Raw genomic sequence first — 20,283 nt, forward strand, 5'->3', positions numbered from 1 at the left:
GAGAAGGGGACCGTGTGCTCTGTGCTTGGAGACTGGGTCATGCCTGCACCTGCCCCAGTCACTTGGCAGATTGGTGAGGCAGGCTGGCCGGGCCTGTGTGCGTAGGAGGCAGCTGGCAGCACCGTGTGCTGACGACCTCACAACCAAACCCCCCCCCCCCCATTTAGCGCCGAGTGTTAGAACCACCCCCAGAACCTCAGTTAAGCAAAGGGGTTAGTTTCCATGGAGACACAGCATCCTTTCTCCATAGCAACCTGATATTCCAAAACCCAAGTTAGGCTGGGGGATGAGTCATCTGTGACCAGCAGGGGGTGCTCTCCCACAGGGCTGACCCCAAGACTACGCACAGATGAGCAATTGACCACAGACTTAAAGGTGCCCCAGGGGCAAGACTTGGGCCTGTGGGGAGCCAGAAGGGCCCGGCTTAACCCCTTCCCGCCTGCCTGTGTGGTCTGGGGAGGCTGCTAAGGCTTCAGGATGCACTGTGCGGGGGTGGTGGCCCCGCAGCTGGGGCTCCTGGGGTGGCACTTCTACGGAGGGGGATGCCTGCCCCCTTAGGCTGGGCCCAGAACAAAGAGGAAGTGGGCACTGCCCAGGCTGAGTGGACACACAAGAGTTAACTGGCGGGGCGTGACAGGGCGAACCGCCCTCAGGAAGTGTTACTCACCACCGGGAATGTGAGCGCGCTGTTGCCTTGGGGGCTGGATTCTCTTCCTGAATCCTGGGAGAAACCGGGAGAAACCGAAGGAGCTCCCAGCCATGGAAACCCCTGGGGAGCCAGAAGCAGGCCCTCTCGGAGCCCCCAGCCTGTCCAACTTCGCACCTGGGCACCCGGAGAGAGAAAAGTTAGTGAAGTTCGAAGGGCAGCCCGGTGGGGCAGGGAGGGACGGCAGTCGTCCCAGGGCAGAGAAGGAGGAAAGGGTCGGGCAAGGGTCCCACCCCCCCCCCCCGGACCCCTGCTCCAATCTGGTGACCACTCCTAGGCCAGCCCAGGACCCGCTCTACGACGTGCCTGGGGCCAGCGGGGGGCCGGCGGGCGGGCCCCAGCGGCCCGGGCGCACCGTGAGCCTGCGGGAGCGCTTGCTGCGCACACGGCCTGTGTGGCTGCAGCTCCGGGCCAACGCGGCGGCTGCACTGCACGTGCTGAGGACTGAGCCCCCGGGGGTGAGTCTGGCCCCCTGACCCCAGGACTGGCCAGCGGAGGGTGGCGGGGAGAGAGGCTGGACACGGAGGTCCCGAGCCCCCGACCCCTGTCCCTTGCAGACGTTCCTGGTGCGGAAATCTAACACTCGTGGGTGCCAGGCCCTGTGCGTGAGGCTGCCTGAGGCCAGCGGCCCTTCGTTTGTCTCTAGCCACTACATCCAGGAGAGCCCTGGGGGTGAGCCGGACTGGCCTGGGGGGTAGGGGCTGGAAGCAGTCAGGGCAGGGCACAGGGGTGTTCCCCAGAAAACAACCACACTTCCCGTCCGTCTCTCAGGCGTCTCCTTGGAGGGCTCAGAGCTCACGTTCCCAGACCTGGTCCAGCTCATCTGTGCCTACTGCCATACCCGGTGAGCCTGGCCGCAGGGCGCCTGGTCTGCGTTGGTCCCTGCTCCCTGGGACATCCTGTCCTCCCAGCCCCTCCGGGTCCTGCTAGCCCCCAGAGCCCTGAACATCCCTCACCCCTGGCTTTCTGTTTCCCTCTCTGGCCTCAGGGACATCCTTCTCCTCCCACTCCAGCTCCCCAGAGCCATCTGCCAGGCAGCCACCCACAAGGAACTGGAAGCCATCTCCCATCTGGGCATCGGTAAGGGGTCCTCTGCTACCCATTGCACAGATGGACAAGCTGAGGCCAAGGGGGAAAGAGAAGGCACAGCACATGGGCACACAGCCTGAGCCTGTGCCTTTCCCTCGGTCGGGCACCCTCCCCGAGCCTCCCCGAGACCCCCAAATGCTTTCTCTTCCCTAGAGTTCTGGAGCTCCTCCCTCAATACCAAGGCTCAGCCGGGCCTGTCTGAAGGCCCGCTGCTGCCCCGGCTGAAGCCCCGGTCCCCGCAAGAGCTGGACCAGGGCACAGGAGCCGCCCTGTGCTTCTTCAATCCCCTGTTCCCAGGGGACCTGGGCCCCACCAAGCGGGAGAAATTCAAGAGGAGCTTCAAAGTACGCGTGTCCACGGAGACCTCCAGCCCTCTGTCTCCACCTGCCATGCCACCTCCCCCGGTCCCCGTGCTGCCGGGGGCAGCCCCCAACCAGACAGAAAGGTTACCCCCTCACCAGCTTCTGCGGAGGGAGAGCTCTGTGGGGTACCGTGTGCCAGGGAGTGCCAGCCCCAGCCTCCCACCCCTGCCCTCCCTCCAGGAGGTAGACTGTGGCTCCCCCAGCAGCTCAGAAGAAGAGGGGGCGCCAGGGTCCCAGGGAAGCCCGGCCACCTCACCCCGCCTGGGCCGCCGCCGGCGGCCGCTGCTTCGGTCCATGAGCTCTGCCTTCTGCTCCCTGCTGGCCCCGGAGCGGCAGGTGGGCCGGGCAGCCACGGCGCTGGTGGAGGACCGACACACGGCCGTCGGCCAGCTGGTGCAGGACCTGCTGACCCAGGTGCGGGCCAGCCCCGAGCCCCGGGAGCTGCAGGGTGTCCGAGAGGCACTGAGCCGGGCTCGGGCCATGCTGAGCGCGGAGCTGAGCCCTGAGAAGCTGCTGCCACCTGAGAGACTGGGTGAGACTCCGGCCCAGGCTTCACGGGCTCGGCCCACCTCTCCATTCATTCCAGCGCTACCCATTCCCCGCCTCTCCCCTGCTATTCTCCCACCTCCCCAGGTCTCCCCCTCCCTTTCACCTCTCTTCCTCCCCGACTACCCCCCCCCCCCACCCCCGCCCTGGGACTCTGGCTCCCACTCGCGCCCTCGTTCCCCTGACCCTGGCCGCCTCTCCCCCGCAGAACACATCTTGGAGAAGTCTCTGCATCGCTCCGTGCTCAAGCCTCTCAGGCCCATCCTGGCGGCCCGCCTGCGGCGCCGGCTTTCTGCGGACGGCTCCCTGGGCCGCCTGGCTGAGGGCCTCCGCCTGGCTCGGTCCCAGGGCCCCGGAGCCTTTGGGTTCCACCTGAGCCTGCCCTCCCCGGGAGAGATGGAGCAGGTGCGTCAGAAGCTGCTGCAGCTGCTCCGTGCCTACTCACCCAGTGCCCAGGTCAAGCGGCTCCTGCAGGCTTGCAAGCTGCTCTACACAGCCCTGAGGACCCAGGCCGGTAGGCCCCCTCCTACCACTCCCTGCCAGCCCCCTGCCGAGTGGGGGGGGGGGGGGCAGGGGTGGTGGTGCAGAAATTCCAGAACAGCACAGGTGGGGGGGATGGGTCCAACACTCCCATCTCACAGATGGTGCCACTGAGGCCCAGAGAGTAGAGCCTCCTCTCCACAGCCCCTATCTGTGGTTGCCGTAGAGACCACATCACCCAAGGCCCGGCGGGTGGAGGGGAGGGTCACCGTATGAGGCAAGGCGTGGATACCGACCCTGGGACCCCAGAGGAGTCTGAACTTCCTCCTCTACCACCCCACAGGGGAGGGTGCAGGGGCAGATGCGTTCCTCCCGCTGCTGAGCCTCGTCCTGGCCCAGTGCGACCTTCCCGAGCTGCTGCTGGAGGCTGAGTACATGTCAGAGCTTCTGGAGCCCACCCTGCTCACCGGAGAGGGTGAGGGAGCCCCTCCTCGGGCCGTCTGCCTGTCTGTCTGTGGGGGGCCGGGGTGCCTTAGGGGCCCCCGAGTAGGTGGTGGGGGCCGGGGAAGGGTCACCCGCCCTCAGCCTGAGCTACATTCTTCCCCTCGTGTCCCAGGTGGTTACTACCTGACCAGCCTCTCGGCCAGCCTGGCCCTGCTGAGCGGCCTGGACCAGGCCCACATGCTCCCCCTGAGCCCCTCCCAGGAGCTACAACGTTCCCTCAGCCTCTGGGAGCAGCGCCGCCTGCCTGCCACCCACAGCTTCCAGGTAACAGGGCCTCCACATTGCCCACCCCCCCCCCCCCCGCCAAGCCCCCAGGGGGTGGGGGGGGGGGCAGGGGTGCCTGTTGGTTCTGGCACCTTCCTGCGCAGTCCCCTCCTTTTCCCAGTGAGACCCAGCAGGGGGAATTCTGGTCCTACATCACCGTGCCAGAGAAACAGCACCCTGTGTGGACCCGATGTCAAAGCCTAGCCTTTCTAGACAGGGTGCATTCCATGTGCCGGCACCGTGCTCCGTGCCCTAGGGGCTCAGCCCCGCAGCTTCATAGAAACTCTGAAGTTTCTGTTATTAGGACCATTACTCTCTCCATTCTACAGATAAGGAAACGGACAAGACACGGGGAGGGAAAGGGACACGGGTGGCAAGCTCAAGCCCCAAATCCTGGCTTCCAGCCCCCACGTGGGGCTCTGGCCTTCCCTGGAGTCAGGCTCCCAGCCCATGCTCCCCTCACCTTCCCCTCCATCCAGTCAAGGGATCCTTCCTAGCCTTGGTTAAGAGTTTAGACGTTGTAGCCAGATCCTGGGTTCAAGTCCGGGCGGGCTCTGCTACTTTCTGTTTGCAGGAGCGTGGGCAAGTTATGTCACCCCTTTGTGCCTCGATTTCTTTATCTATAAAATGAGGTCATGGTACTTACCTCGTGGGGTGGATGTCAGACTTAAATGAGTTCATGCAGGACGAGTGCTGAGAGCACAGAGTAGTATGGTTGTTAGGCTCCCTGCAGGGGCGTGCGCGAGCCATCCTCCCGGCCTGCCCGCAGCTATGACCCACTAGCCGACGCGGCTCTCTCCCTTCCTCAGAGCGCCGCTTGAAGCTCACCTTGTCCAAAAAGCTTCCGTCACTTGGTTCTACCACTGGATCTATACCACCCAGTGCGGAGTCTGCACTGGGGGCCTCAAGCTCTGTGGGCAGATACATACCAGGCAGGATTGAGCTCTCGTTTTCGCTTCTCCTCCTGCACAGCACCTCCTCCGAGTGGCCTATCAGGACCCCAGCAGCGGCTGTACCTCCAAGACCCTGGCTGTGCCCCCAGGGGCCTCAGTTGCCGCCCTGAACCAGCGCTGTGCCACGAAGTTCCGAGTGACCCAGCCTGACACATTTGGCCTCTTCCCGTACAGGGAACGGGGCTACCACCGCTTGTCTCCGGGAGCCCTGGTCCACAGGCTTCCCCCAACCGGCTACCTCGTCTATCGCAAGGCCGAGCGGCCCGACGCCCATGGGGCCGCACCTGGGGCTACAACAGAGAGGGACAGTGGGGAGCTGGAGGCAGGGGGCAGGGAGGAGGAGGAAGGGGGCCGGGGAGATGGGATCATCGAGGTCAAGGCCAGTCCTGGGGACAGCAGGGGAGAGTCTGAGACAACTGGCGAGAGGGTGCAGGGAAGCGTGGGCCAGGCCAGGGGGGGCCCTGCCCCACCGGGGGGACCAGAGGCTGAGGGAAGCAGAGAAGCAGAGGAGTAGCCGGGAGCAGCCAGAAGGGCCATTTGGGACAGAAAACCCTGAGCTTGCTGGGAAGGCCTTTCAGAGCCGGCCATCAGCCCCACCCCTCTTAGCCTTCCCCACCCCGGGCCGCTCCCGTGTCCGCCACCGGCTCTGATATTTGTCTCTGTGATCACACCTGCTGGGCTGGTCCCCAGACTGGCTGCAGCTGTAGCCCCAGAGCACCGGAATAAAGCTGAGGGGGGTCTCCCCGCCGGAGGTCAGCCAGCCTGTAGCGGTCAGTGTGCCCGACCTCTGGCAAAGGAGTGGGGCACTACGCAGGCAGCCCTTCCAGGCTGGGGGCTTCAAGGCCCTGAAAGGCTTCACCTCCTCCGGGGAGCCCAGTCCAGCCCTAGCCTGCCTAGAGGGCCGGCAGCTCCCAGCTTCAGCGTCCTCACCTGCAGAGTGGAGGTGCCATTGCTGCCCCGCCTTCTCGCCGAAGTCCTGCGGGGGTCAAGTGGACGGTTTTGCTCCAAAGCAGAGCTCAGACTGGAGGCAAGGGGAGGGAGGGAGGTGGGATGTCAGCAGGACCCCCTCCAAGGGTCTGTTGTCTGCATTCACTGAAGGTTCTCGCCAGCGCGGGGGAGATCCTGGAGGTCAGGCTCTGCCCAGAGAGCACCCAGGCCCCAGTCTTTCCTCAAGATGGGAGATCCTGCCAGTGCCCTTGCATCCCAGGGTATTGGACAGGGGAAGCGGGCTTCTGAAATGGAGGCGGTGGGGGGGGGGGGGGGTGTGCCCGGAAACCATTTTCTCTGCACTTAACTCTTTTGGACCTCACAAGAGATTTCCCGGGAGGCTGGGCATGACTTATCCCACAGGGAGGCTTGGGAAAATGACTCCTAAGATATGGCACAGCAGCCAAACCAGGGTGTCCGGCTCCAACTACGCCCTCGATTGTAAAACACCGATAAATTAACCCTAAAGGCCCCACAGCCCCAAGGGGGTTCCAGAGCAGGGGGCAAATCTGAGCAAAGACAATGCCAGTAACGACCACCAGGGGGTGCGTGTGGCCCAGGAAGTGGCAGAGGGGGTAATTAAGAGGGGTGAGGACGTCTCAAGGGCTGCATACCCTTGCAGCCTCCGGGCAACCTGGGGACAATGCAGGGGCAGTCAGTGCAGGCTCCCTTGGAGTCCGGGATCTGGGTGAGACAAACTTCATAGGGATCACTCCCTGGGAAGGAACTGTCCCCTGCTGGAAGGAGGACCCCAGCCAGTCTCTGGGGGCACTGCCTCAGGCGCTGAACACAAAGGGACATCAGACCGCCACGTGTGTCAGTCATGACAGCTGGAGGTAGAAATCCTGGACACTGGGATTTCGGACAATCCAGATACAGACACCACCAGATCTGGGTGCAGGGCTCCCAAATTTCTCACTAGGCCATCAGCCACTCTACCCTCTCCACCCCCCACCCCCGCTCCAAGCTTCTTGCTGGTTGGGAGTCTCCCTCTTTTGTACGCCCTCTCTCCCTGTCCCAAGCCCACCCCCCGTGCCTCGAACAGGGCTGGGCACCACAGAGGCACTCAATAAATGGGAAGCCGGGAGGTTAACGGAGGGCCGGGTTCTGGGAACCAAACACAGGATGTCTCAAATTCAGTTCCAGAGGAAGACCTAGAACGGTTGCCAGGGGTGCTCAGAGAACCCCAGGGCCGGATGTGGAGCTCGTCTCACGGGAACTAGCACCGGCAGAGGCTTCTGAGCCCCTGCAAGCCCGTCCTAATCCCTTCTGTGCTCAATCTCAATTCCTGGCTCTGGAAATTCAGCAACACCCCTAGCAGTGGCTCATCGGAGCACCGCCAGGCCCGGCCAGAGGGAAACAATGTGATCTGGCAACAACAGCAGGCTGTGCGCTGGGATTCAGCCTCGCCCCTCCCTCATCCCTGCCTCCCACCTTTGGCCTTCTGGAAGAGGAAGTCACCCGAGAGGTGCCACACCTTGCCCGGCACCCACTGCTGCAGAGCAGGGCCAGACATTCGGCTCCCAAGGAGCAGCTAAGTCATTTCCTCACTTGGAAATGTTGCTCTGGTCACCCCTAGAGTCACTGCAGCGCTCTTTGTGCGTTTATTGTCTGTCTTCCTCACTAGGCCAGAGCCAGGTCGGCCTTGTTCCCCTCTAAATCTCGGGGCGCTAGTACAAATGCCTGGCCCGGAAGTGGCACTTAGTGGATACATGTAGAATGATTCGGGAAGACTCAGCCTAACAGTTGGCGGGAGCTCCTGGGGCCGGGGCGGCGCGTTCTCCACCACTGCCGCCAGGGGGCGAGCAGGCCCGTTCCCAGGCACACGCCTGGCCCCCTTCTGGCGGGAGGCCACCCGGGGAACCGCTGCACTCCGAGGGCCTGCACTCTGCCAGGTGCCAGGGGGGAAGCATCCCCACGGGGGGGGGGGGGGGGGGGGGGTTGGCTCTGGCACCGTCCTGGGAATGGGAGTCCTGCCAACAGAGGTTGGTGGGAGGGGAGCCAGGAGCCAGGCCCTGTGGAGTGGGGGCCCAGGGGGCCGGCGGAGAAAGGCAGTCAGTCATTGAGACCCCTGCCGCCACCCTCCCTCACCTTCAACGCAGAGCATTTGACACCCTGCCATGATCTTGTGACCCATGTTCACCCCTCCCCCAGTTTGACACACAGAAACATCGTGACTCACATCTGTGCACAGAACGTGTGACATCCTGTGTGCCACGGTCACGTAACACCAGAGGCCCCCCCCCCCCCCAGCCTTAACAGGAACACTTGGAGTGTTAAGAACACCTGGAGACTGTTAGGCATTCGTTCCCAGCGGGATGGGACACAGTGACACACACAGACCCCTCCTCCGAGCCACACCCTGACACAGACATCTCTAGATGTGCAAACTCAGAGACCTCCCCTCAACGCCCTCCCTCTCAGGGTCAGAATGTGACCCCCGTGACAAACATACACGGGGACAGGCTGACCCAGAGACATGTGATGACTGGTACGCAGGGACTCCACGACAGACACCTACCCACGTAGCACTGCAGCGGCCACAGCCCAGTCCCCTGCTCTGACACTGAACATGGCGAAGGAAGAGCACACACGCACGCACACATGCGTTTATACTTCTGATCACGCAGAAGTCCAAGCCCTTACCTGACTAATCTCACTCCAGCCCTGGCCTATCTCTGCCACCACTCAGCCATTCCAGCCCACGGTGGACCCTGGTGGGGGCTGTGAGATGCTGAGAAGACCCCGGGGGGGGGGGGGGGGGCGTGGCAACCCCACTGGCCAGGCAGGAGGCAGAGGCCGGCAGTGCTGGGCGGGGAGGTCTGAGCTCATCAGATTCCAGCCTGAGTGATTCACGGGAAGCGCCTGGGGAGGATCTGAGAGGGTGGGGGTGATGACCCAGGGGCTGGGGCTTTGGGGGCCTGGGTGGGCTTCAGCTAAAAGGTCTTGGGTCCAGAGCTAGCCCCTAGTCTGGGAGGGGGCTTCCTGAGGGGTGGCCCAGCCTGAAGGGGTGTCTGTTGGGTCTGGCCCCTGGGAGGGGCTTAGGACACAGAGCTGAGCCGCAGGATGAGACAATCGGCCCCTCCCGTCCTCCCCACCCGGGGCCTGGGCCCCTGACCCCAGGCCTTCCCAGCCCCAGCAGCTGGGTGTCTTTAGCAGAGGTTAGGCCGAGGGTGGGGGGCAGGGGTGGGGTGACCTTCGCGGCCCTCTTGGCCCCTGGGGCCCTCAGGCAGGCAGCCGGAGTGGACCCCAGAGGCCCCGAGGGGACCGACCTGACTGGCATAGTCCGGGCCGACAGGGTTACAGACCCTCACTGCCCTGCCAGGCGAGGCCTCTGCCAGAGAGTGGAGAACACAGGGCTGTCCCAGCGCCAGGGACGTTTTCGTGCCGAGATGCAGCTCTCTGCTCCTGCCACCTTCTGAGCCCCCTGCCTCCCTGGCTGGGCCGGTGCTCAGAGGACCCAGCTGCTCCTGCAGGGTGACAGGAAGACAGGATGGGGCTGGAGGCAGGACAGGGGTACAGGAAGTGCCTTTCTTGGAAGTCTGCACCAAAATAGTCTGTTCTGTCCCTACTCTGGGTCTCAGTGTCCCACGGGGGGGAGATATGCGTCACCAAGGAGACCCTCGCCAGGGAGGGGCCTGAGCTGACCTTAATCTGGCATTTGCTCACAATCCTCCTCCCCTCTCCTACCCCCGCCAGCCCCCACCAAGCCTGCCTCGGGCTCTGCTCCACTTTGAAGTCCTAACATAAATATCATGTCTGCTTGGGTTCCCCTTCCCGGCCTGGTCACAGCCCCCAGACCTGGCTTCCACCCCAGCTGGCCCTGGGGGTGCTTGCTGGGGGGGAGGGGGGGGGAGCCTGGACCACCCAGGGAAGGTGATGAGCCAGAGACGCCGGAACAGGAGTGGGGAGACGGGGCGAGACACCAGAGACGGAGAGGGAAGATAGGGAAGTGGACAGAGAACAGAGGGACAGGCTTCAGAGACCAACAAGGTGACCATCTGGGGACAGAAGAGACAGAGAGACCCCAGAGAGTGACAGGAGCTGCTGGAGATTCCTGACACAGAGAGGAAAGAGAACAGAAAGAGTGGGAGGGACAGTGAGACGAAAGATCCCTGGGGCAGTGAGGGGGCAGGAAGACAAGGGAAAGTTCCAGGGTGAGGGTGGAGACGGGGAGGCTGACACTGAGGTAGCAGTGGGAAGGACGTGGTGGAAAAAGAAACATCTCTGGTGAGAGGGTGACCAGCCATCCTTGTTGGCCCCGGGGCTAAGGGGGTCCCCAGCATCTAGGACCTGCAGTGCGGGAGAGTCCTCAGTCCCAGGACTGGTTGGTCATTCTAGGGAACAGGCCTCCGCCAGATGCCTCAGGGGCCACAGAATCCTCACCCACAGTTACCCCGCCCAGCCGTGGGCAGCCAGGCCAGGGCCAGGATCTCCACGGAGCCTCACAGCCAAGGGGCACAACAGAGGAAGGACAGGATCAGCGAGGGCCAGGAGAGCAGCCGTCCCCTCCTGGGGTCCCCAGACTCGGGTACAGTCCCTGCTCTGCCTCCGCCCTGTGACCTGGGGCAAGCCTTGTCCCTCTCTGAGCTGTGAGGACACCAAGCAGAACAGCCGGGCCCTTCTAGCTCTGAGGTGGGCTCCAGGACTCCCTTCCTCGGGGCAGATGTGGCCAGAGGTTCAGGTCAGGCATCTGCCAGGAGAGGGACCGGGAGCCTAGCTGTGCCCAGGGTGGACGATGTTTCTCCCCTCACAGGTGTGGGCCTGTGGGGACACACGCGCGCATCACCCGGCTGTGGATACCCTCAGCAACGCCAGCCCCACGCCAGCACACGCACTCACGCGCACATGGCCACGTACAGGCACCCAGGTACACACACCGGCACACCCAGTCTCTCTCTCTCCAGGGTGGGCTCCACCCCCCAACCTCCCACCAGCTGTCAGAACCCCTTTCCCCCCAGGCCTGGACAACAGATACCTCTTCTTCCTGGGCCCCACCTTCTCCAAGCCTCTCTCTCCCACCCCCTTCCGCAAGTCTCTCCCATCCAGAAGCACCCAGGGTGCGGCACCAGCACGTTGGGAGGGGAAGGAGGCCAAAATCGCTGCCCTCCCCCAGGCTCCCCTCCCTCCCCACTTCTGCCCTGGGATCTCCCCCACCTCCCCTCCTGTGGCTCCCACCCAAGACCAGGCGCCTCCTGCCCACCAGTTGGCCCTTCCTCTTGCCAGCCTGAAGGCTGGGGTGGTTTGGGAAGAATTTAGAAATGGAGGGAGGTGGGGGGATGGGGACAAAAGAAAAAGGAGGAAAGGAGGTGATTTGTATACAAAGCAATGTGCTGGCTCAGCGGCAGACCGTGCCAAGGTTCTAGGACGCCTGCCCAGGGGGCGCCCCCCAATCATACTCAACCCCCCCATCCCGGCTGTTCCGCTAGGCTCTCTTCAGGCCAACCCCTCTGCAGGCCGCCTGCACCCCCACCCCCACGGGCCCACACACTGCATCCAAAACCACTGTCTGGCTTGTCCCAGTAGCTGGAAGACAAGGCTCCTTCTGGGGAAGTGGGCTTCTGTTTTCATGCCCGTCTCAAGGTGAGCTCTCCTCATATGGGCCATGATCGGAGCAGAGAACTCCAGCCTCCCAACCCACGCTGTGAGCAGAGCTTGGCGTCCTGAGCTGTCTCCGTCCCTGCTGAGAAGACCCAGTGGCCTCAGGCCCCAACAGAGAAAACAGACTGTGGTGACAGAGAAGCATCACACACGATTCCCACCAGTGGTACAGCCCAAGCTGTCCCCCCCTCCCGGACTGCGCGCCTACAGACCCACAGAGTCACGTTCTGAGTGTGCCACCCATCATGGCGCGGCTCACCATGAATGAGCGCAGCTGCCCGGGTCCCTGTCTCCAGCCGTGCATCTAAAATCTCACCCACACACCCACACACTTAGCCACCCATCCGTCCATTCGCTTACTCCTTCCCACATCCATCCGTTGTCACTCTGTCCACCCACCCGTGCATCCACCCATTCTCCTACCCAAACACCGGTCCACCCATGCGCGCACTCATGCATCCCCCACCCCCGCCCCGTGCAGGCACCCGCGATATATCCGCCCACCCATCATCCGAGCATGTATTGCATGGATTAGCATCTTCTCTGTGCTGTGGGGGAAGTCAGGCTCAATGGAGCTGCCAGAAAGGGTAAGACCTCAACCAGCCCCTCTCTCTCCCCCCCCCCCCCCCAGGTCCCTGTTGCTGTGCCTATTGCAATCCCCCCCCCCCCCCCCCCCCACCCCCCCACCCGCCCGGCCTCAACCCCACACCTCCCATCCTGGATGGGAGCAGGGGAATGCTAGTCGCCTACCTGAACTAGGTACCTAGGTGCGGCTCCAAGCCTCATTCTCAACCCACCAAACCTTTAGCTTTGTGGGGGTCAGAGGTGCCCACCCCGGCTCTCTCTACTCCCCCCCCCCCCCCCCCGCCCTCCTCATGGCTCAGCCATCTCTCAACTCGCAAGTCAGCCCAGCCACACCATCTGGAATTTGGCCTTTGACCCTCTGCCTCCTGCTTCTCCTGCCTGCCCTCCAACCCTTCACCCCAACTGAGGCCGGAGTCCTGACCTCTGATCTGACCGGCCTACTGGCCAGACGGCTTGCAGCCTCCCCTCAGACGCCCCAGCAGCACGGGCCATTGCCCGAATCATGACTGGGCCCGCCACACCCTTGGATCAGGCTCCGGCCAGCCCCTGAGGAGCCTCTACAGGCTGCCTCCCCCAGCCCGGCCCGCCCTGCTGCCCGGCTCTCCAGCCAGCTCCCTCCCCTCTCCCAGACTATTGCAACAACTTCTTAACTGGTCCCTGGCCTCCAGTCCCCCCTCCACCCACCACACACCAGCCACAGGGAACTCCCATCATACCTCTTCCCCATGGTCCCCATGATGGAGGCCAGCCTTTTAGGGGTAGCTTACTGCCATCCAATCCAGGCCTCTGCCCGCTTTCTGACGTTGTCCCTTCACTCCCGTCCCTCACTCCAGGCTCAGTGGAGTCCTCTGTATTCTCCAAAGGTATCTTGACCTCAGCACTTTGTCTAGGATGCCTCCCCCCATCCTCTCGATGCCATGCCCAGCTCTCAGACCCTGCTTGATGGCTCCTCGGGGCACTGCGGCAACTAGAGTACTGGGATGAGCCAGGAGGCCTTGGTTCTAGTCCCAGCCCTGCCACAGACTTGCTCTGAGACTCCCTGGGCCTCAGTGTCCCTACCTGCAAAAAGGTTTACTGATTCCCAGGGATCTCCCAGTTCTGAAATGGCCTGACTTCTGGGGAAGGCTGGGTGAGTGTGGGGAGCAGGTGGGCTTTCCCTCCACACAGCCTCATTCCCCCAGCATGGCCCAGGGCCTTACCTGAGCCCCATTCATCCATTAATTTGACAAACCCCGCTGAGCAGCATCTATGGGCCAGGAACTCTCCAGGCCCAGGGGATACAGCAGGGAACAAGACCATGACGCTGCCCTCACGGAGCTCACGGTCTCCTAGGACAAGAGTTCTCCACTGGGGGTGATGTAGTCCCCAGGGGACATAATATTTGGCAACGTCCGGAGACGTTTTTGATTGTCCCAACTGCAAGGATGCTACTGACATCTAGGCAGAAGCCGGGGATACTGCTAAACCTCTTACAATGCACAACGCAGCCCCTCAAGAGACAGACATGTACCTGGTAAGTTTCAGACGCAGCCACGAGATGAGGCCAGATAGTTGGAGCAGAAGAGCGAGTAGGGGAAGAGGGGTGAGAAGTTTGGGGGCAGACCACATCAACCTGGAGGCCATGGCCAAGGCGTTGGGCTGTCCTTTGAGTGAGACAGGGGCCCGAGGGGTTCTGAGCAGGAGTAACTAGATCCGTCTTAGGTTTTAAAGACACCCCTCCTGCAGAATGGAGAAGGCAAGACAGAGACCAGAGGGGAGGCTATTGCAAGAATCTAGGTGGAAGGTGACAGTTGCACAGGCCAGAGGAGGGTGGCAAAGAAGGTGGTGAGAAGCAGTCAGGTTGTGGATCTAATTTGAAGGTGAAGCCAACAGGATTTGCTGAGAGATTGGACGTGGGGTGTGGGAGAAAGAGGAGTCAAGGATGATCTCAAGGCTTTGGGCCTGAGCCAAAGGAAGGATGAACTACCCCATATTGACTTTCCTCTCATGAGAAGGGGGATAAGTCTATGCACTTCACAGACGTGGACCCTGAAAGAATGACCTTCCAGGCAGATAGCAAGCTCTTCAAAAGCCCGGGTTCTCAGGGGGACGGGCCATGTCTGCAGGGCCAGCCCTGGCACCTTGAGGTGGTTAGAAAAGCTGCCCTGGTCCCCACCCCCGACCCAGATGATGTGCTCAGAAGACTAAGGAACACTTGCCTCATGCTTTGCAGCTGACAAAGCACATTTGCAAACACTGAGTGCTATGATACAATAGCCCTGCTGAGCTGAAAGGCCCTGACACACTACCCCATTTTGTAGATAAGAAAAACGGAGACCCAGAGAGGGTCAGTGACTTCCCAGCAGTCACACAGCACATCAGTGGCAGAGCACTGAGGGCCAGAACCACTCCTCCACGCCCCGTCCCCCAGCTCAAACTTCTGCCAAGAGTGCAGTGGGTGTTCACGGGTTAATCTGACAACCAGCTCCCCGGGGACTGGCCTGGATGATGGGCTCAGTGCACATGCCTCCAGAGGCCTCCAAGAGGGGCGGGAGGAGGACCCTGGCCAGGCCCACGCAGCAGACTCCGGGGGCAGGGAGGGCTCCACACATGTGACGCCTGTGTCACATACACATGTATGTGTCATTGTGAACCTCACACCCATGCATGGCCTCTCACCAGTCCCCTCCCAGCCGGCCCTGCTCACCCTGAGTGCAGCCTAGCCCCCGCCTGGCCCCCTCCCCCATGCACCCTGCCCTCTTGCAGCAGGAGCCCAGAGAAGCATTTCCTGTTTGGGGGCTGCCTCCTCCCCCTCTAAGCCCAGGTTCCCAGGGCCCCAGGCTGAGCAGAGGTGAAGGGAGGGCAGCCCACCCCCCGCCCCCCTCCTTCCCCCCACACACCAGCTGGAGCCAGGCAGCTGAGGAGTGGGGGGAGGTTGAGGCAGGAGTTTAGTATATAAATGAGGGTTTGGTGATGCCCATGCCCGCGTGATCAAGGTGGTTTCCATTCAGGGCCTGCACACGAATGTGAAGGATGTCATGCGTGAGGACATGTAGAATGCCACGCCACTTAAGTATGTGCGTCTAAGGGGGTTCGCGTGTGCAGAGCTGGGATGAGGGGACGGTGCCGAGAGAGGGCTCCTGTGTGGGGAGAGGAACGCACGCACGTGTGTGGTGTGAGGGGCGTGAGTCAGAGCGAGTTTCCACATGTATGATGAGCAGCTGGGCCCAGAGACCGTTCGCAAGTGCGATGAGGTCGGTGTGTCCACAGCGGATCTCCGAGTCTCTGGGAAGGGACCTCAGCTCACCACCAAGAGCCCCAGACGGCGCTGGGGTTTTCTGAGGGTCTTTCAGCCCGCTGGGCAGGCATCTCCCCCTCTCCTCGACTCCCAGTCCGCGAGCTGCACCTCCCCCCGCCCCCAACCTCCAGCACCCCCCACCTCTGCCCCCCGCCCGACCGCTTCCTGCTCGGGCTGCCCCGAGGGAGCGGGAGCAGGGAGCTGGCAGCGGCCCCAGCCCACTCCTTACAAGGCCTGAGCCCGGCCCAGGACCGCCCCCGGCCCGCCCGCCAGAGGCCCCGGTCCCACCCCCTGTCAAGAGCGTCCGCGGGCCGGGGCCCGGGCCAGTCGGGGGGCGTCGCGATGCTGCTGCGCCTGCTGCTGGCCTGGGCGGCCGCGGTGCCCACGCTGGGCCAGGCCCCCTGGGCGGCCGAGCCCCGGGCCATCTGTGGCCCCGGCAGCTGCTACGCGCTCTTCCCGCGGCGCCGCACCTTCCTGGAGGCCTGGCGGGCCTGCCGCGAGCTGGGGGGCGACCTGGCCACGCCGCGGACCCCCGAGGAGGCCCAGCGTGTGGACAGCCTGGTGGGGGCCGGCCCGGCCAGCCGGCTGCTGTGGATCGGCCTGCAGCGGCAGGCCCGGCAGTGCCAACCGCAGCGCCCGCTGCGCGGCTTCACGTGGACCACGGGAGACCAGGACACGGCCTTCACCAACTGGGCCCAACCAGCCACAGGGGGGCCCTGCCCGGCCCAGCGCTGCGCGGCCCTTGAGGCCAGTGGAGAGCATCGCTGGCTCGAGGGCTCGTGCACGCTGGCCGTCGATGGCTACCTGTGCCAGTTCGGCTTCGAGGGCTCCTGCCCCGCGTTGCCAGATGAGGCGGGCCAGGCGGGCCCTGCGGTCTACACCACGCCCTTCCACCTGGTCTCCACCGACTTTGAGTGGCTGCCCTTCGGCTCCGTAGCTGCCGTGCCCTGCCAGGCTGGCAGAGAGGCCTCCCTGCTGTGCGTGAAGCAGCCCGAGGGCCGCGTGGGCTGGTCTCGGGCCGGGCCCTTGTGCCCAGGGACCGGCTGCGGCCCGGACAATGGGGGCTGCGAGCATGAGTGTGTGGAGGAGGTGGATGGTCGCGTGTCCTGCCGCTGCGCCGAGGGCTTCCGGCTGGCAGCCGACGGGCGAAGCTGCGAGGACCCCTGTGCCCACGCCCCGTGTGAGCAGCAATGTGAGCCCGGTGGGCCGCAGGGCTACAGCTGCCACTGTCGCCTGGGTTTCCGGCCGGCCGAGGATGAGCCGCACCGCTGCGTGGACACGGACGAGTGCCAGATCGCCGGCGTGTGCCAGCAGATGTGCGTCAACTACGTCGGTGGCTTCGAGTGCTACTGCAGCGAGGGCCACGAGCTTGAGGCCGATGGCATCAGCTGCAGCCCTGCGGGGGCCACGGGCGCTCGGGCTTCCCAGGACCTAGGGGACGAGTTGCTGGACGACGGGGAGGACGAAGAGGATGAACACGAGGCCTGGGAGACCTTTGATGGTGGCTGGACAGAGGTGCCTGGGATCCCATGGATGGAGGCCACGCAGCCACCTGACTTCGGCCTGGCCTACAGACCTAGTTTCCCAGAGGAGGGAGAGCATCGGATGCCCTACCTGGACCCCACCTGGCCACCCCCACTGAGTGCCCCCAGAGGCCCCTACCACTCCTCGGTGCTCTCCGTCACCCGGCCTGTGTTGGTCTCTGCCACACGCCCCACACCGCCTTCTGCCCACCGACCCCCTGTCATCTCTGCCACCCGCCCGCCCCTGGCCCATCAGCCCCCCATGATCCCTGCCAGGCACCCAGCTTTGCCTCCTGACCACCAGTTCCCCATGGTCTCAGCCAGCCGCCCAGATCTGCCCTCTGCCTACCAGCCCCCTGTTATCTCTGCCACTCACCCAGCACGACCCCCCGCGCACCGGCCCCCCATTATCTCAGCCAGATACCCTGAACTGTCCCCTGCCCACCAGTCCCCTGTGTTTCCGGACACCCATGCCACTGACACTCAGACCACCACTCATTTGCCTCAAATCCTTGCCAGCCACACCCCTCTGGTCACGACTTCCAACGCCCATCAATCCCTTGTCTCCCCAGATGTCCCAGTCCTTAAAGCCCAGGCCACTCACCTTCCCATTGCCTCGACGGTCCAGCCCCCTCTGACCACTACCTCCAGATCCCCTGTGCCCCCTGCCCATCAAGTTCCTGTACCTGCTGCCACCCAGCCCCCGGCCCTCCGCACTACCCTCACCTCAGAGCCCCCTCAGCATCCCCCTAACCAGACTTCACTCACCAGCCCTACACACCCCCATTCCAAACCCCCACAAGTCCCAAGGGAAGGTGCCCATGACCGCAAGCTGGCCCCATGGCTGCCCTCAGCAGCCCCCACAGCAGCTCCGACAGCCCCGGGGGAGGCCAGTCTGGCAGGCCACAGCCGGAGGGATGACCGGTGGCTGCTGGTGGCTCTCCTCGTTCCAACGTGCGTCTTCTTGGTGGTCCTACTCGCACTGGGCATCGTGTACTGCACCCGCTGCGGCCCCCACGCACCCAACAAGCGAGTTACCGACTGCTATCGCTGGGTCACCCACGCTGGGAGCAAGGGCCCAACAGAACCAGTGCCCCACCGGGGCAGCCTCACGGGGGTGCAGACCTGCAGAACCAGCGTGTGATGGGGCGCAGCCCCCCCCTCTGCGGGGTGGGGGGAAGGGGCGTGCGTTGGACACATGGCCCAGGCTGCACCAGGGACTCATGGGAGCTGCCCAGCTGGACAGAGGGCTTCCTGCCCCCACCCCGGACCCAGCCAGGCTCCTCTGTCAGTCAGCTACCAGACTTGACTCTTGGGGACTCTGCTCCCTGGCCCAGCACTCAAGACTGAGGAGACACCGAGGCCACCAGGACCTCAGGGGGTGGGTGCTGGGGTCTTCTCCAATAAATGGGGTGCCAACCTCACCCAAAGTTCCTGACCCCCATTGATGTCTGAGGGGAGGGTCTGGGAGGACTCAGCAAAAAGAGGGGACCTTCCTTCAGCTTGTCTGGGCCCAAGGAAATAAGGTAAGACCCCTTAAGGGAGAGTATGCTTCAGAGATTCTCAGGTAAACAGGAGCCCAGAGAAGTCAGAGCCTTGCCTACAGTCACACAGCGAGCCCAGGAGTGGGAGGTTTGGCATAGAGAGAGTTTCATATTTGTTCCTTTTTTTTTTTTTTTTTTTTAACCCAAAATTCCAAAAAGTGGGGCTGAATATGGGGGAGAATTCTAGAATGAAGGCTTCTGCTGAACTGGAGCCAAACTGGGATTTAGGAGTCAAAGGTAAACTCTGGGTCTGGTGATTCTGGGGAGTGAAGGGAGTCTAGTGGGTGAGTTTCTGTCCTCTGGTACCTCCTATTCTGTGCCCACAGGCTGCCCAGAAGTTGGTGGCTGGGGCCCAGGGTCACTCAAGGGTGCTTACCATTCCCTTGGTTTAGGGGTGTTCTGAAGGTGCCCTTCCTCCCTGCTCTGGGGAGTAGGTGGGAGTCTGCCTAGCAGGCCGAGATGGGGAGAGCACAGAACCTGGGAGAGATATCCCATATCCAGCTCCCTTGGCAGGTTTCTGAGTAAGACCTTCCAGTCTTGGGTCACATTTTGCCCTTCTCCATGTGGGTGGTGCTGGGACAGAGAGAACCCAGGAGACCGGAGCTTGTGCAAGTTGCTCCATGCTGAGGTGTCCCATGAATCCAGAATGGGATAGTCAAAGCCTGGGGGAACCTGGCAAACTCCATCATCCTGGGCTCACTGCCTTAGGGACCCGGAGAGGCGGGACCTGGGCCAGGGAGGCGCCGGTTCCCACTGCCTCTGTAATTTTTCAGTTGCAGTCTCTAAGGGGCCTCTAATTAGGACAGAGCAGAACCACCACGACCACCCAGACAGGAGAGGAGGGGTGCCCTATACCACCCTCTGGCCCCAGGGCCTGGGCCTGGGCCTGGGCCGGGCCCCAGGGGACCGGTAGAGGAGGGGCCATAACTGGGGACGCACCGGGGGCCGTGGAGGGGGTGGAGGGAACGCTACGCACCGCCCCCAGTTCCCGTTCTCAAGTTCCCCTAACTCAAACCAGACGCCCCCGCCAGATCCTGCCCGAGTTTTTAACCTCCGAGACTCCGCTGGAGAGATTCGATGCAGGAGAGTGAGGTCGCGGGGTGGTCCAGAGGCCCGGGTCTGAGAAGGAGATGTGGGCGCATTCTAGGGGGTGACAAAGCCTGCCAGGATGGGACAGACTGGAGCTCCCTCCCGTGACCCTGGGCAGGGGATCCAGAGCGCCCCAAAGGCAGGAAGGAGTTAAATGCACTGCTGTCGGAGGGAGGGGATGGGAGTGGGGAAGGGGGCCCAGAGCCGGCTCTTTGTCATCCCGTAATGAGCAACAGATGCGGAGCTGCGTGCGGGCCTAAACAGACTGCCTCCCAGGGCAGAACCCCCGCCTGCGCCGAGCCCGGGCTCCGCCCAGACCCGGAGCTGTGTCGTAGGCTCCGCCCATTGACTCTCAGACCCCGCCTCAATCAGGCGCGAAACTCTCCTGCCTACAGACCCCGGCACTATCAGATAGGTCCCTCCTAGTTACGAGCCACGCCCACCCACTGCTGTCACAGCACCCTCTCTGCGGGAGCTCTTCAGAGGCCCCGCCCACCAAAGCCACAAGCCTCTCCCCCTGCCAGCTCAGAGATTCTCGAAGAAGTATTGCCCCGCCCCTCTGCTCTATCCGCTCCGCCCCGGCCGAAGCAGTAACGATGGCCCCGCCCACCAGGACAATAAGCCCCACCTTCTCAGGGCGGCCTGGGCAGACGGACAGTTCTTAATTAGTTCCCGCTTTCAGGAAGTATAAACTCCACCAAGAGTTTACACTGTCTCCTCACGCCGCGTAGCGTGCCCAACCCGACTGAACCACAAGCCCCGCCCCTCTTCGG

At 63.2% G+C, this 20,283-nt stretch overlaps 2 protein-coding genes across 3 annotated transcripts; both read left to right on the forward strand.

The window, feature by feature from the left end:
- Positions 1-168: 168 nt before the first annotated feature.
- Positions 169-5,660, forward strand: RIN1 (Ras and Rab interactor 1). Of its 2 annotated transcripts, XM_049615793.1 has the most exons (11): positions 169-375; positions 654-845; positions 984-1,164; positions 1,264-1,378; positions 1,478-1,550; positions 1,695-1,786; positions 1,949-2,689; positions 2,912-3,217; positions 3,527-3,658; positions 3,800-3,951; positions 4,924-5,660. In XM_049615793.1, exons 2-11 carry the CDS (start codon positions 760-762, stop codon positions 5,416-5,418), a joined length of 2,373 nt encoding a protein of 790 aa, XP_049471750.1. In that variant the 5' UTR covers positions 169-375; positions 654-759; the 3' UTR covers positions 5,419-5,660. The 2 variants fall into 2 exon arrangements, with proteins under 2 accessions (XP_049471750.1, XP_049471745.1); XM_049615788.1 differs by having other exon boundaries at positions 169-845.
- A 9,932-nt stretch (positions 5,661-15,592) lies between these two features.
- On the forward strand, positions 15,593-18,301 carry CD248 (CD248 molecule). Its single transcript, XM_049615807.1, has one exon. The coding sequence runs from the start codon at positions 15,697-15,699 to the stop codon at positions 18,019-18,021; it is 2,325 nt and encodes a 774-aa protein (XP_049471764.1). The 5' UTR covers positions 15,593-15,696; the 3' UTR covers positions 18,022-18,301.
- Positions 18,302-20,283: the final 1,982 nt, after the last annotated feature.

This window comes from Panthera uncia, chromosome D1 (genome assembly GCF_023721935.1).
Source record: "Panthera uncia isolate 11264 chromosome D1, Puncia_PCG_1.0, whole genome shotgun sequence".
Taxonomy (NCBI): Eukaryota; Metazoa; Chordata; class Mammalia; order Carnivora; family Felidae; genus Panthera; species Panthera uncia.

Coding starts and splice junctions, on each gene's coding strand:
- RIN1 (XM_049615788.1), top strand. CDS start 760: ATGGAAACCCCTGGGGAGCCAGAAGCAGGCCCTCTCGGAGCCCCCAGC. Junction 1,379..1,477: donor CATCCAGGAGAGCCCTGGGG/GTGAGCCGGACT, acceptor TCCGTCTCTCAG/GCGTCTCCTTGGAGGGCTCA. Junction 1,787..1,948: donor CATCTCCCATCTGGGCATCG/GTAAGGGGTCCT, acceptor TCTCTTCCCTAG/AGTTCTGGAGCTCCTCCCTC.
- CD248 (XM_049615807.1), top strand. CDS start 15,697: ATGCTGCTGCGCCTGCTGCTGGCCTGGGCGGCCGCGGTGCCCACGCTG.